Below are 14,773 nucleotides of genomic sequence, written 5' to 3' on the forward strand. Positions count from 1 at the left end.
AAGTTTATGGACACCTGACCATCACACTTTTTGATTCAATTCACTTTTATTTGTATAGCACTTTTAACAATGGACATTGTCACAAAGCAGCTTTACAGAAATGTATAAGTTTCAGATATCAATTTGAAATTGATTATTTTATCCCTAATGAGCAAGCGAGATACAAAGGTAGCAAGAAAAAACTTCCTGAGATGACATGAGATAGAAACCTTGAGAGGAACCAGACTCAGAATGGAACACATTCTCATCTGGGTGACACCGGATAGTACAGTTATAAAGAATTCCCTTCTATAACTGTATACTATATAGTCAAAAAGTGCAACTGTGTAAACAGGAGCTTATGAGAATGAGCATCAGAGTCATTTCTGAATTCATTAGGGTTTTAACCGTATATTCTATTGAAGTTATTAACTGTTCAATGATGGAGACTTGAGTGCCACCTGTTCTGAGAATTACAGTCCTAAGGATATCCAAGGAAGATTTTAGAACATCCCATTACAGATTTAGTCCCCCTTTGCTCTTATAGTAACCTCCACTCTTCTGAGAAGGCTTTCCACTAGGTTTTAAAGTGTGGCTGTGGGGATTTTCTCATTCAGCCACGAGAGCATTAGTGAGGTCGGGCACTGATGTTGTGTGAGGAGGCCTGGAGCACAGTTGGCGTTCCAGTTCATCCCAAAGGTGTTCTGTGCGGTTGAGGTCAGGACTCTATGCAGGCCACTTGCGTTCTTCCACTCAAACCTTGGCAAACCATGTCTTCATGGACCTCACATTGTGCACAGGAGCGTCGTTATGCTGGAACAGGTCTGGGCCCCTTAGTTCCAGTGAAGGGAAATTGCCATGCTACAGCATACAAATTGTGTGCTTCCAACTTTCTGACAACAGTTTGGGGAAGACCAACATATGGGTGTGATGGTCAAGTCTCCACAAACTTTTGGCCATATAGTGTGTCTCTGATGTGTTTGTGTAGATTTTTCAGCCTGATGATGACTTGCTTCACTGGCAGGGACAGCTCATTGGACTTCATATTGAGAATTGCAAATTGCACACTTGAAATCAACTCTAGACCTTTCATGTCCTTACTTGTAAGTAAAATAATGAAGGAATGGAACAGCTGAGCAGCCAATTATACAATTACATCTGATTCCTCGAAAAAGGGGGACCACATATAAAAAGTGCTTTAATTCTTACACCATTCAGTGGTCTGCACTTTCAGCTTATATTCATTATTTAATTCATCCTGAGGTAGACGGTTAAAATAAGAATAACTTTGTCAATGTCCAAATATTTCAAATTTTCCTGTAAGACTATAAACATATTCATGTACTTATAAGTGATCATGTTTGTACTGTGAAAGGCAAGACAAGTTCATTTCATCACTTCTTCTTAGCCTTGTGTTGTATAATTATTTGAATAATTTATTTCTAGAAATAAATGAATAACTGAATGATGAAAAGAAACGATGGATAGAAACATGATGTCTGAATGTATGAAATGTAAAAAATAAACAAACAAACAAACAAAAAAAACAACCCAAAGCATACTGTGTGATTATATGTTTTTCGTATTTTTCTAGGAAACTATGGCAAAACAACAGATGTGGTAGTAAAGAGTGAGAAGAGCAGTGGTCAGGAGGATGTGGCCGAAGACAGACAGCCTCTGTTAGACTCAGACGATGAACTTGAGAGACAAGAGCTGCCTGTGCTGGGCTCTAGGGACCAGTCTGTTACAGTACCCAGGAGAACACAGCCCACTGATTATGATGGGTAACACCGCATCCCTCCTAAAATCTCTTCCATACCTTATAAAGAAACCAAATACACCGAAAACTCTGACACTAGATTGATACTGAATAGTTAAAAAGTCCACAGTTTTCTAAAATGTTTTGTTTGGCTTGTCAGTTATGTTACTGAACTCTCTTAAGCAAACTGTCAGCTCTGGAATGTTGGTGTTTGTTTATCATTATGGAGTTTAATAGTTAGTTGACCTTTTGACCCTTAAGGGTGCTTTCACACTTATTAGTCCACTGACAAATCCAAATAAGACAGAAATGAATATTTCTGGTTCTTTTGCTATTTGGTGTGGTTCAGTTTCACACAAGTGAAAAGTAACAAACAACATGCGCTCTTGTTACAGTACTTGAGTATGTAGTTCACGGTAGCAGTTTATTTTAGTTCAATTAAACATAGTACAGGGCGCATGGTGGATTAGTGGTTAGCACGTTTGTCTCACACCTCCAGGGTCGGGGGTTCGATTCCCACCGTGGCCCTGTGTATGCGGAGTTTGCATGTTCTCCCCGTGCTGCGGGGGTTTCCTCCGGGTAATCCGGTTTCCTCCCCCAGTCCAAAGACATGCATGGTAGGCTGATTGGCGTGTCTAAAGTGTCCGTAGTGTATGAATGGGTGTGTGAGTGTGTATGTGATTGTGCCCTGTGATGGATTGGCACCCTGTCCAGGGTGTACCCCGCCTCGTGCCCCATGCTCCCTGGGATAGGCTCCAGGTTCCCCGTGACCCTGAAAAGGATAAGCGGTATAGAAGATGGATGGATGAATGGAAACATAGTACTTTTACTTTTTATAAAAAAAAGTAATTAATAAATTAATTACTCAAATGTTTTTTTTCACCAGATTTACTCTTAATTGAGTCATTTTTTTGATCACTACTTTTACTTTTACTCAAGTGAATTATTACAGCAGTAGCAGTCCTTTTACTCAAGTCAGTGTTTTTGTACTCTTTCACCACTGCCTATCAGTCCACTTGCCAAGGCCAACTATTGAAATGACTGTTTTTGGTTTTATTTGGCAGTGAACATAATTAAATGAATCAGCTTGAAAACTTACTCATAACAATCTTATATTCTGTGGTCAGAAATATGGTGATGGAAGTAGAAAGAAAAAAAAAAAAACCCTTTTCTTTATGCGTATGTAATCACAAAACTCACCCAAGCAAAGAGAACTTGGACTCTGCATTAAATAAATGATCTAAATAATTAGTTCAATCATTTGTGTAGTGCATACCATGTTTATTTTCTCTTACTTTGTCCAAATATCAGGAACACATGCCATTTCTGCAGCACCGCAGCTCTGTTTTTGTGGGTCACTTTAGCAGCTTGCATCAACAAAAAATGCTGCCTGCAACCCAAATTATATGCCATGCTTTGTTCATGTCCTGGAGTTGGATGAATTAAGGGCAGCATTATTTTCCAGCCTGATGAAATAAAGCAATCTGTCAATATGTTAGAGCAGTGCTGAGCGCAATGCCATAATGATGAGTAGAGTTAGTGGTGATTTTGCCATTGTTTGCCATTTTTTGGCATTTGGCAGATGGTTTTGATGTGATAACCAACCCTGGCAGTAATAAAATAAATAAATATTTATTTAATAAAATAAAATACAAATTTTTGGCCCAACTGTGAGAACGTAGTAAGAAGGTTCCAGGGAAAGATGGCTGTATACCAGTGGTATTTATTTTAAATGATGCATCAGACTTCACTTCATGTCTCTTCACGTGTATATTAGAAGCTATCCAGTTAATTCTCACTGCCATGACCTGGTGTTACTTCTTAAACTGCTCTACTTTTGCAGGTCATTCCACTGTATTCCCCTCCTTCGTGAGAAACCCTGTCTCTACGTGTGGAACTATTTTGAGGACCACACCTTCCGTTACCACAACTGCAATTGGCTGTCCAAGATGGCCAACAGACTGGCATGTTCACTGTTATATACCTTGTAAATTTCCAATTCCCATAACAGTAACTGATTCAAATAATCTAGCTGTTTTGTTTTTTAAATGAAGTGGCTTTGATGTTGTCTCTAGGAATTTGGCATTGATGAGGTAGAGATGCTCTTAAAAAGACCAAGAAGTAATGCTAAGGAGCGCTTGATGGAACTCATGTTGGAATTCGTTTCCACCTGCAAGTAGGCCTCCGCTTCGAATGAATTTATTCAATCATTAGAACATTTTCACTGCGCATAAAGCACATGGTGCTTCTTTCTGATTTCCAGACAGTATAGTACAAGCTTGGACAGGAAACGGCAGTCTCGGCCAAACAACCTCGACAAGTGCCGCACGACCTTCATTAAGAGAAACATAGTGAGATAAATTTGCATACCAGAATCATTCCTTATTTTTATTCAATAGGACAATCGTTTCACTCTTAACCATGGTTTTCAGATTTTGCCTATTCAGTTGAATTTTATTATTGGTAGATCATTCTGGCCAAGCAGGCTCTGAGAGTTCAGAGGAGGGTGACACGACGTACAGTCCGAGAGAAGCTGGCTGATGTCAGGCGCATCCTAAAGAGAATACACTTCCTGGCTAAAGAGGTGATTGTGGACTGTGTCCTTGAAACGATATGCCAATATTTTGCATGGTTTACTGTGTGTGTGTGTGTGTGTGTGTGTGTATTTACCTGTGACTGATTAATTTGTGTGTCCTGTTTTTATGTATCTTCAGCCCCAGAGCACTCTGCCCGATGTGTTCCTTTGGATGATGAGTGGAGGGAGGAGGATAGCATACACCCGGATCCCAGCACACTCCATCCTTTTCTCTCTGGTGGAGGAAGAGAAAGGCAAAAACTGTGGCAAAATCATGTCCATGTATATGAAGGTATCTTAAAATCATCCTGTTTAACACAGCAAACTCATAATATCAGGCCCAGAGTATACCGCTGAAAGACATATTTCTGTAGCCTAATCTTAAAGAAGATCAGCAACAGCTAAGTTTCTCTTAAAACGTTTTTCAACACCAATCTCTAGACCCCTGGAGGACCACTGGGTGAGATTTTTGCAAAACTGGAAATCTACATGTGGCTTGGGGTCACCAAGTATTCAAAAAACTGTGTCACAAGCTTGCCTTCTGAATTCAGGCCCATATATGAGGCAGCAACTTTTGGGACCCCAATACCCCCAAATATGCCCCCAACTAAATTAGCTGTGGATGGTAAGCATGTTGTTTTCCTAAAGTTCTTATTTAACATAAACTAGAAATGTTAGTTATGGATGACTAATTATGATCGTAATCTGTAGTTACATTTTCCTTTAAAAAATATTATTTAAAAACAACAACAAAAAAAACCCTATAATCAATCATTTTTAAATGTAAGCTTGTTTCATAATGTAATACTAATCACTTCCATATATGCTGTGTGTGGTTTCTCCAGACAGTCGTTATTTCCAACTCCGCGCCCACATTTACCAAGCACGTGGCATCATTGCTGCCGATGATAATGGCCTCTCGGATCCTTTCACAAAGGTTGTGTTCTCCACTCAGTGTCAAGTTACACAGGTGTGTTGAACACATTTTATACAGATTTTATACACTTAATGTTTATGTGATTAGGGGCTGTCGATGTTTTCCCATTTTCATTTACTCTTCTCATATGTAGACTCTGAAAGAGTGCATCACTAGTTATCGTTTAGTTTGTAGGTGACAGAGGTTGTAAGGGATATGAAGTATTTCATCATTCCTAGGAGTATATACTGTACATGCGCTTTACATATATTTATTGCTGAGCACACTGTGCATTTGCATTGTAGATAATGGAGGAAACGCTGTCCCCAACCTGGTGCGAGTTGCTGCTGTATGATCAAATCCTCATGGAAGGCAGTAAAGATGACTTCAGGAACGACCCCCCTGTGATTATCATCAATATCTACGATTACAATAAACTAGTGAGCTCATCACACTCGTGCACAAAACAGCACAGAAAAATACGTAAATGAATACACCAGCACTCCAAATCCTGATCTCCTGGCATTTTCACATACAACAGTTTGTACAGATTACTCAGAATGGTACAAAAAACATTGAGTGAGTGACAGTTCTGTTGGTGGAAATACCTCGTTGATAAGAGAAGTCAGAAAATGGACAGATTGGTTCTTAGCTGCCAGGAATGATAGAGTAACTCATATAATCACTCTCTGTAACTGTGGTGAACAGGAAGGTATCCCAGCATGCACGACATATCGAACCTTGTGGTGGATGTGCTACACAGCAGAAGACCACATTGGGTTCCACTCCTGTCAGCCAAGAACAGGAATCGGAGGCTATCACGGGCACAGGCTCAGCAAGTGGACAGTTGAAGCTTAGGGAATCAAATCACCTGGTCTTTTTCCAGTCTTCAACTGTCCAGTTTACGTGAGTCTGTGCCCATGATTTCCCACCCATGCTGGACGCTTATTGGCTGCTTATTGGAACATTTCATTCTAAGTCATCCATTTAAAAAAAACTTTTTGTAAATAAAATGTTAGTTTTCCAATGAAAGAAATGAATATGTTGGCACAATTACATTTTTGTCTACAACACAGATTTCAAACATTTAATCACACACCTTCAGATCAAAAGATTTTTAATTTATATATATATATATATATATATATATATATATATATATATATTATATATAATATAGACACATTAGGCAAGGCCAGTTCTTTTGCATTCGCTATACACTTAAGACGTACGGGTTTGTAAATATTGAAAGCTGAAATTCTGATCCATCATTTCATATTCACCTTTTGACCCAAACCCAAATGTCTTCAGTGTTCAATATGCATACATATACAATCCCCTCTAAAAGTATTGGAATGGCAAGGCCAGTTATTTAAATTTTTTTGGCTATACACTGAAGACATTTGGATTTGAGATGAAAAGGTGAATGAGATGATAGATCAGAATTTCGGTTTTCATTTCCTCATATTTCCATCTTGATGTGTTAAAAAACATGGTGCCTTTGGTGGCAGACCACCCAGATTTTTAGTTAACCAAATTATTTAAACAGACAGACTTAAAGTAGATTAAAGTAAATAACACTTAATATTTGGTTGCAGATCCCTTGCTTGCAATAACTGCAACAACCTTTACACGCTTGTACTGCAGCTTCTTGCAGTTGTTTGTTTTGAGGGGTTTCTCCCTTCAGTCTCCTCTTCAGGAGGTGTAATGCTGCTCAGTTGGGTTAAGGTCTAGTGATTGACTTGTCCAGTCTAAAACCTTCCACTTTTTCCCCTGATGAAGTCCTTTGTTGTGATGGCAGTGTGTTTTGGGTCATTGTCTTGCTGCATGATGAAGTTTCTCTCAATTAGATTGGATGCATTTCTCTGTAAATTGGCAGACAGAATGTTTCTGTAGACGTCTGAATTCATTCTGCTGGTACATCATCAATAAAGATTAGTGAGCCTGTTCCAGAAGCAGCCATGCAACCCCAAGCCATGACACTACATCCACCATGCTTGACTGCTGAGCTTGTGTGTTTTGGATCATGAGCACATCCTTTCTTTCTCCAAACTTTGGCCTTTCCATCACTTTGATAGAGGTTCATCTTTGTTCCGGAACTATTGTGGATCATCTCTGTATTTCTTTGAGTATTCCAAACTGGCTTTCTGATTCTTACTGCTGATGAGTGGTTGGCATGTTGTGTTATGGCCTTTATATTTCTGCTTTCACTGTCTTTTTCACCCCTGCCCTGTGGAGGTTTTGGATGTCCTGTTGTTTTTGGGTTTTTCTTCACAATGTTTGTCATCAATTGCTGCTGTTTTCCTTGGCTGACCTGTTTGATGTCTGGTTGTTAGTACACCTGTGTTTTCTTCTTCTTTTTTTTTTTTTTCAGGACACTCCAAATTGTTGTATTGTCTATGCCCAATACTTTTGCAACTTTTGCAAACTCAGGGCTCAAACCAAGAGTAGACATTCAGAACAATTATTTATTTAAAATTTATTTAAAGAATCACTCTAACAGGCACGCCTAGGCAACAAGAAACAGCTCCCATGTTTCTGATCACTTGAAAAATGGGTTCAAACAAAAGATGCCATGTCCTAAGTTGTTTAACACATCTAGATGTAAATATCAGGAAATGATAGCTGAAATTCTGATGTATTGTCTCATATTCATCTTTTGTCTTCAGTGTATAGTAAGAACAATATTTTCAGAGGGGACAGTGTGTATATATACAGTATATAAAACGTGCTGTATATTGGGATCAGTTCCTGTCTTGTAGATGTGCCTTAACTGCAATAGATTTAACATATTTTAACTGTTCTGTTATGAATTTAACACAGGGCAGTCCACAGTCCCTAGGTCGAGCATTCGCTGAACCGGAGCTGAAATTTGTGGAGGAGCCATATAAGAAGCCCATGCTGAAGTTCTTTGAAATCACTAAAGGGAAAAGCAAAGCTGGAGAGCTACTGGCTGCCTTTGAGTTAATTGAGCTGGATTACTCTGGTTTTGGGGAGGTATGTCCTCCTATCTTTCTGCTTAATTTAACTGCTAACGTCTGTGAAGACAGAATTCTTCATATTCAGGCAGTCAAAGCTACAAGTGCTTAATGTTACTGAGTTAACGGAAGAGAAATTAGATGTTCAAATTTTTAAAGTCATGCATACATGTTAGTTTTAAGCACTTATAACGTATGTAATGTGTATATTACATGAGCAGCCAGTCCTGCCACTGGATGTGGAGCCCAGAGAGCCAGAATACGTGGAGTCAGAGAAGTATTACATTATCCCAGAAGGAGTGCGACCCATTCTAAGGAAATTCCGGATAGAGGTACACTGTAAACCCTAATGTTGTCTTTACTTAAATAATCAAATAATTATGACTAAACATCATACTTAAAATATTGCAGTTTGGACTCATAAATCATAAATCTATGTTTTTTTGTTTTTTTAAAAAAATTTATTTACCTACAAAATACATAAACTTAAGATTTCAAGTGTTATGAACTCAAATTCATGATTTATTAAATTAGCTCAGGTCGTTCTTTGATGTGATTGTCCATGCAAGGAGTTCCACCTGGCAACAAGTGAACTAATGCACTGATTGGTAGATAATTTGAAAAGGCGGTCCTCTTCGTCTGGTCTGTTGCTAGTAACAGTGTAGTGAAGTTCATCATGTAGAGGCTGTTTTATAAATAAAGTTACTTTTTGCTAAAGTGCTAATTTCCCCTATGTATGGAGACTTTTGGGACGCCCTGTATATAAGTACACTTAAAAGTGATGTGAACTTAATAATTTAAGCACATGTCACTACCAGAGTTCGATTCCCGTTCAATAAACTATAATGTACACTATAGGAATGTCAAGTAAAGTGAATTTAACAATTTAAGTACTGTCTACATGAGAACCAAGTTAAGTGAACTTAATTATGCAAGTTTTGGGAGACAAGTTTACTCAATCAATTGAGTACAGTCAACTTGTTAGGGTTTTCAGTGTACAGTACAACAACCATGATATAGGTAGACCAGATGAGAACATGATGAAGATGTTAGATCATTTTACATTGCAAAAAAGTGAATGCATCATTGAGGTTTTATATTACTTATGTTCATCTTCTGAGCGGCTACAGACATCAGTGTGGTTTTGACATACGGCAGGTCCTTTACTGGGGTCTGCGGGACCTGAAACGTGTGAACCTGTTTGAAGTGGAAAAGCCTCAGGTTCGGATGGAGTGTGCAGGGCAGCTGATTGAGTCAGAAGAGATTGCAAACTACAAACAATACCCCAACTTCAGTGAGATTGTTAAGCATTTTGATGTGGTAAGTCTTCTCAAGAATGGGATAAAAAAAAAATAATAATCTGTGCTGCACACTAACATTATTGTGTCACAATTTATGTTGGTCTCTTACTACGACTGTCTTTAAATTTCTGTAATGCCACAGTAATGATTATTACAGTGATGATCATACGTATGTTAGTTGCATGGAGCTGAAAGTGTGCGATGTGTATGTTTAGGAGCTTCCAGAGCTGGTGTATCTGCATCCTCCCCTTACCATCTTTGTGATGGAACAACGGGCATTTGGACGGCTAGTGCTGGTGGGGACTCATGTTGTGCAGAGTCTCATGCACTTCGCACCCAAAGACCTGGACGACTGGAAGGAGGAGGATGAGGAGGAGCCTCGTGAGGGTATGTGAGTGTGTTTAGCTTAAGCAGCACACTTATGACAGATATGACAGCACACTTATGACGGTCATTGGCAATGACAACTGTTCTTATTTTCAGAGAAAAAAACTCCAAAACAGAACACCCCTCTTCGGACAGTTATGAGCATGGACCTGAGAGGACTTCCCCTAAAAGACACAAAAATTCCCATTAACCCTATCAATCTAGTCACAGTGAGTAGTTCAGCATGTGCATGTACATCTACATTATTTCTGTGACATTAATTTTCCATTGATCTTCTAATCTAGAATATTGATCTGCCTTATGAAGTCTTGTTTTTCAAGTGCATTGCTAATGCACAGTGTTAGTTAGCTGGAGCTATGTTAATATATAATCCAACTAAACATACAGTGGGGGAAATAAGTTTGTCGCAAGATTTCTGAGCAGGGAGTCAGAAGAACAGTCAGAAGAGTAGCCCAAGAGCCAAGGACCACTCAGAAAGAGCTCCAGAAACACTTGGAGGCAGCAGGTGCCATCGTCACAGAGAAAACAATAGGCAGTGCACTCCACTGTTCACGCTCACCCCACAAGACTCCATTACTAAAGAAAAGGCATGTCGAAGCTCGTTTAAAGTTTGCTACAACTCATTTGGTCAAGCCTATGAAATACTGGGAGAGTGTAGTCTGGTCAGACGAGAGCAAAATTGAACTTTTCGGCTGTGATACTACACACCATGTTTGGAGAAGAAACGGCACTGCACATCACCCTAAAAACACTACACCAACAGTGAAGTTTGGAAGTGAAGCATCATGGTGTGGGGCTGTTTTTCATCACATGGTACTGGCAGACTTCATATAATTGAAGGAACGGTGAATGGAGCCCTTTACCGGGAGATTCTTGAGAAGAATCTGCTGTCATCCACCAGGATGATGAAGATGAGATGTGGGTGGAGCTTCCAGCAGGACGACGATCCAAAACATACACCAAAGGAAACTCTCAATTGGTTTCAGTGAAAAAGAATCAAGGTGTTAGAATGGCCCAGTCAATCACCTGACTCGAATCCAACTGAACAAGATTTAAAGACAATATGTTTAGAAGAATGAACCAAAATCACACCTGAATCCTGCGAACATTAATGTCTTCATACAGGAAGCGTTTTGAAGGGTCATTACGAACAAAGGCCCTATTATTAATGTACTTAATACTACTAAGTATTAAATACATTTCAGTTAGCGTGTTCAATACTTTTCCCCCATGTCATTCACTTTATTACACACAACTTTATTTATGGTCTTTAATGTTCGGATTCCTGTATATTTATGGATTTCTTGAGTTAATACTGATATCTGGTGAAAATTTCATGTGAATAACCTCATTGGAAATATATTTACTGAAACAAATGTTGATGCATTCAATACTTATTTCTCCCGCTGTAAGCCTGCATATAAAACCAGATTAGATTTTTAAAAAAAAAAAAGAAAAAAAAAAGGAGAATTATCTGCCATCACTTACTCAATTATATACCATGATGTCCTTCAGCCATGAGTAAGAAGTTGGAAATTATTTCTGAAGCTCCCATCTCTCATGATGGCCTGATGGGAGGTTGGGTGTAAGGACATTGCTGAGTGGTGTTTAAAATAGCTCCTAATTATAAGTTGGACTCCTTGGACTCTTGATTATGACTAGAAGCTGTGAGCATGCTCAGTGTTTAGTGTCCGTTCAGGAAGTGTTTGGTGCTCCTGCAGCTTGATTGCGCTCTGATTAATTCAGCTCTGAGCACATTTGTAGGAACCCCATCGTGACTTCTCAGTGGGAATTCTTGACTCACAGTGTGTCAGCATGTACGCCTGTATGTGTGTTTTTTTGCAATCAGAGCCCACTTGATCGTCATTCAGCACTGTTTATTACTCATGAGTAATTATTTCTTTACTAGGAAATCAATACATTTACACACTGCATGCAAGGCAAGTTTATCACCAGAACAGGCACTTCGCACACTCTTGTTATTAAGAGCAAAAAAAGGGGAGTTTTCAGGGTCTCCCATTTCAGTTTGGCATGTTGTATATGCTCCTAAGGAATGTAATTAAGGACCCAGATCTGCTTTCAGGCATTGCTGAGAACAAAGTGAACATAACATGATGATTCAAGGTGCTACCCGGTCATAATCAGCCCAAAGGAAGCTCTTAGAAGCAGCTGTAGACAGCATCCTCACACTCACTGAAGAATGGTAAGAGTGCCTAGTTATTGGACTATAATGTGGGCTCTGATGGAGGGAAAACCAACGCCAGACCCACAGCTGTGTGTTAGGGATGATCGAGCTAATTTGGCAGAGTAGACCAGCACAGCTCATGAGATGGGGAGAGAAAGCCACTCAGCCACACTAGCATTTGGATTACTGTTCACTTTGATTGGGCTGTGCAGTACTCTGAGTAGATAATGCCAAGGAGAATCCAACCCAACTAGGAGAATAAGGGGTGAATAGAGGAAAATATGACCACAGTTTCAGTATTGTGAGTTAGCAGGCAACATGCACAAGAAGGTACCCAAAATTATGATTAACATTTCAGGCTCCACTGAAGGGAGTCATGAAGAAGGAGGAAGAACTTGAAGAGGAGGAGCCAGAAAAGGAAGAGCTGGATTGGTGGTCTAAATATTACGCATCACTGGAGGAACTGGAAAAGCAGGTGTCAATGGCTTTGTTTAACTTTTTGGAAGTTTGAATAAATAAAACAGTTCTTGTTCAAACTGTATATGCTGTATTTGTCTGTAAAGAGACGAAGCATTTTCACAGTCAGTTGACTGTTTTCTGTTTCAGGAGGAAAAGGATGATGACATGGATGATCCACAAGATGGAGGTGAGCTGGTTAATTTATCGAGTCAAGTTCCTTTTCAAGTGTTGCCCAAAGAAGCTGCATGGTAAACTCACCACAAAATATTTAAGTAAAACAAAATAAATATGTCTTCTCCAAATACAGTTGTAAACGTTTAATAAAATGTATGAGGAAAATCCATGGATTACAAATTGCTCACATGAAAAACATAAATAAATGAGAACTAGACCTGAGTATTTAACATATTCGAATACTCCTATTACTACCGCTACAACTAAAATAATAGTTGGAAAATAGAATACTTTGAATGTAGTGTACTTCTGGTAGGGCAGTGGTAGCTTAGTGGTTAAGACGTTAGACTACCGATCAGAAGGTTGTGAGTTTCAAATCCCAACGCCGCCAAGCTGCTGGGCCTTGAGCAAGACCCTAAACCCCCAACTTTATATAAGCAGTTATGTAAAAATGAGATAAATGTAAGTCACTCTGGATAAGGGATACCATCTGTTCAATGCCATAAATGTAAATGCAGTGTACTTACAAATGCCTGCATATAAAAAGTACACTAGTGTACTACTCTTCAAATATATGCTGTATATACAAATGAGTGTTCTTGTGGGTAATTGTTTGTACTCATAACATTGCTAACCAAATCAACTTGCTAGATCAATAAAGATTAGCTGATTCCTGCACCGTTAGCTGATGTAGCATTTGTTAGCTGCAGGCTACATGGCATTTTTAATGTATGAATTTTCAGTGTTCGCTTTGCAGAAATGTGACGGTCGTAGTATCAATAACTATTACATCATTTTTGCAGCTGGACTGTCAATACGACGATGATGCGAGGGAGGGAACAGAGGGAAGAATGTCATTTTTCTTCTGTCTCTCTTGTTCTGCTTTCATTCTGCGCATACAAATAAAACATCCTTTTCAGCTTGAGAGATGAGCTTGGCAAATGCATGTCAGGCAGAAATGGGTGCAGGTTCAGATAAACGGCATTATTTAAAAAATTCAAACCGATCCAAATCGTAAAGCAAAGTCAAAGTTGGTTTAAATATGGAATGAGATGTACAAAAGCACATATGGGTGTTATGGTCAGGTGTCCACAAACTTTTGTCAATATAGTGTATGTTAGGCAATTAACTAGCAAGCTAAGCTTGTTACTAATTCTTAGCTATCAAGGCATCTTCACTGATATCCTAGTTAGCTACTTGCTGTAGCTGAGATGAAATGACCACTGTAATGATGGAGATCCTTGGACCGATTATCTCTCCTAACTGCCTGTAACCACATAAAACATCTCCTGCTATGTGTTTGCAGCCAGGATACGTCAGGGTGATGTGTCACTTAGGTGATACATTTGGCATTGTGATTTATGACGTGGGTCACTTTTCTACAATGTTGACCTCACTAACATACCAATAGTATACATTTGCATGCCTGTCAATCATTTTGCTTCCCACTTTCTCTATCTTGTCCATGATTTCGTCACTTGTGAAAGGAGATGGTTCAGCTGTATGTTTTTAGTTGTTCACAGCTCTTTGCATGAGTATAATTGTGTCCTAAGCACAACTAATTGCACCTTTAATGTTTCTTTCACCAGAGGGAGGGAACTTTAACATGTTGTCTTTAGAAGCAGAAGAGGATAATGCTGTGATTGTTGACATAGAGCCACCCAAACCGAAGAGAAAGAAAATTTCTACCTTAAAGGTTCTTATTCTTTACTACATAATTATTCCTCGGATATTGTGCAATAGTTGTGTTAACTTTTAACATTCAAAACATTGCCCTTGTTTCCCTGCATTAGCTGTACAAGTCGGAGCTAGAAAATGAATTCAGTCAGTTCATGGACTGGCTACACACCTTTCCCATCTACAAAGGCAAGTCTAATTGCGACGAGGAGGAGGAGGATGAAAGTGAACGGACCATGGGCAAATACAAGGTGAATTGATGTTCATTTAACAGGCTCTTCACTTCTCCTCTGTTTGTTCCATTTGTAAAAAAAAAATAACTGATCTGAATCTTCAGTTTGGATAGTATAAGTGTTTGTTTTATAGCAGCCATCACCAAAACA

At 39.0% G+C, this 14,773-nt stretch overlaps 1 protein-coding gene across 1 annotated transcript in view; it reads left to right on the forward strand.

Moving 5' to 3' along the window:
• fer1l4 (fer-1 like family member 4) overlaps nucleotides 1–14,773 on the forward strand; it is a 36,994-nt gene that overhangs the window by 15,286 nt on the left and 6,935 nt on the right. Inside the window, exons 18-35 of the mRNA XM_053652888.1 lie at nucleotides 1,574–1,763; nucleotides 3,582–3,702; nucleotides 3,814–3,914; nucleotides 4,002–4,089; nucleotides 4,206–4,322; nucleotides 4,453–4,605; nucleotides 4,755–4,938; nucleotides 5,159–5,283; nucleotides 5,535–5,669; nucleotides 8,053–8,226; nucleotides 8,429–8,539; nucleotides 9,366–9,527; nucleotides 9,724–9,895; nucleotides 9,992–10,104; nucleotides 12,439–12,555; nucleotides 12,687–12,726; nucleotides 14,303–14,409; nucleotides 14,507–14,641. Of these exons, the coding sequence (XP_053508863.1) occupies nucleotides 1,574–1,763; nucleotides 3,582–3,702; nucleotides 3,814–3,914; nucleotides 4,002–4,089; nucleotides 4,206–4,322; nucleotides 4,453–4,605; nucleotides 4,755–4,938; nucleotides 5,159–5,283; nucleotides 5,535–5,669; nucleotides 8,053–8,226; nucleotides 8,429–8,539; nucleotides 9,366–9,527; nucleotides 9,724–9,895; nucleotides 9,992–10,104; nucleotides 12,439–12,555; nucleotides 12,687–12,726; nucleotides 14,303–14,409; nucleotides 14,507–14,641 (2,345 nt within the window). The remainder of the gene's footprint in view (nucleotides 1–1,573; nucleotides 1,764–3,581; nucleotides 3,703–3,813; nucleotides 3,915–4,001; nucleotides 4,090–4,205; nucleotides 4,323–4,452; nucleotides 4,606–4,754; nucleotides 4,939–5,158; nucleotides 5,284–5,534; nucleotides 5,670–8,052; nucleotides 8,227–8,428; nucleotides 8,540–9,365; nucleotides 9,528–9,723; nucleotides 9,896–9,991; nucleotides 10,105–12,438; nucleotides 12,556–12,686; nucleotides 12,727–14,302; nucleotides 14,410–14,506; nucleotides 14,642–14,773) is intronic.

Source organism: Ictalurus furcatus, chromosome 21 (assembly GCF_023375685.1).
Source record: "Ictalurus furcatus strain D&B chromosome 21, Billie_1.0, whole genome shotgun sequence".
In the NCBI taxonomy this organism is placed as follows: domain Eukaryota; kingdom Metazoa; phylum Chordata; class Actinopteri; order Siluriformes; family Ictaluridae; genus Ictalurus; species Ictalurus furcatus.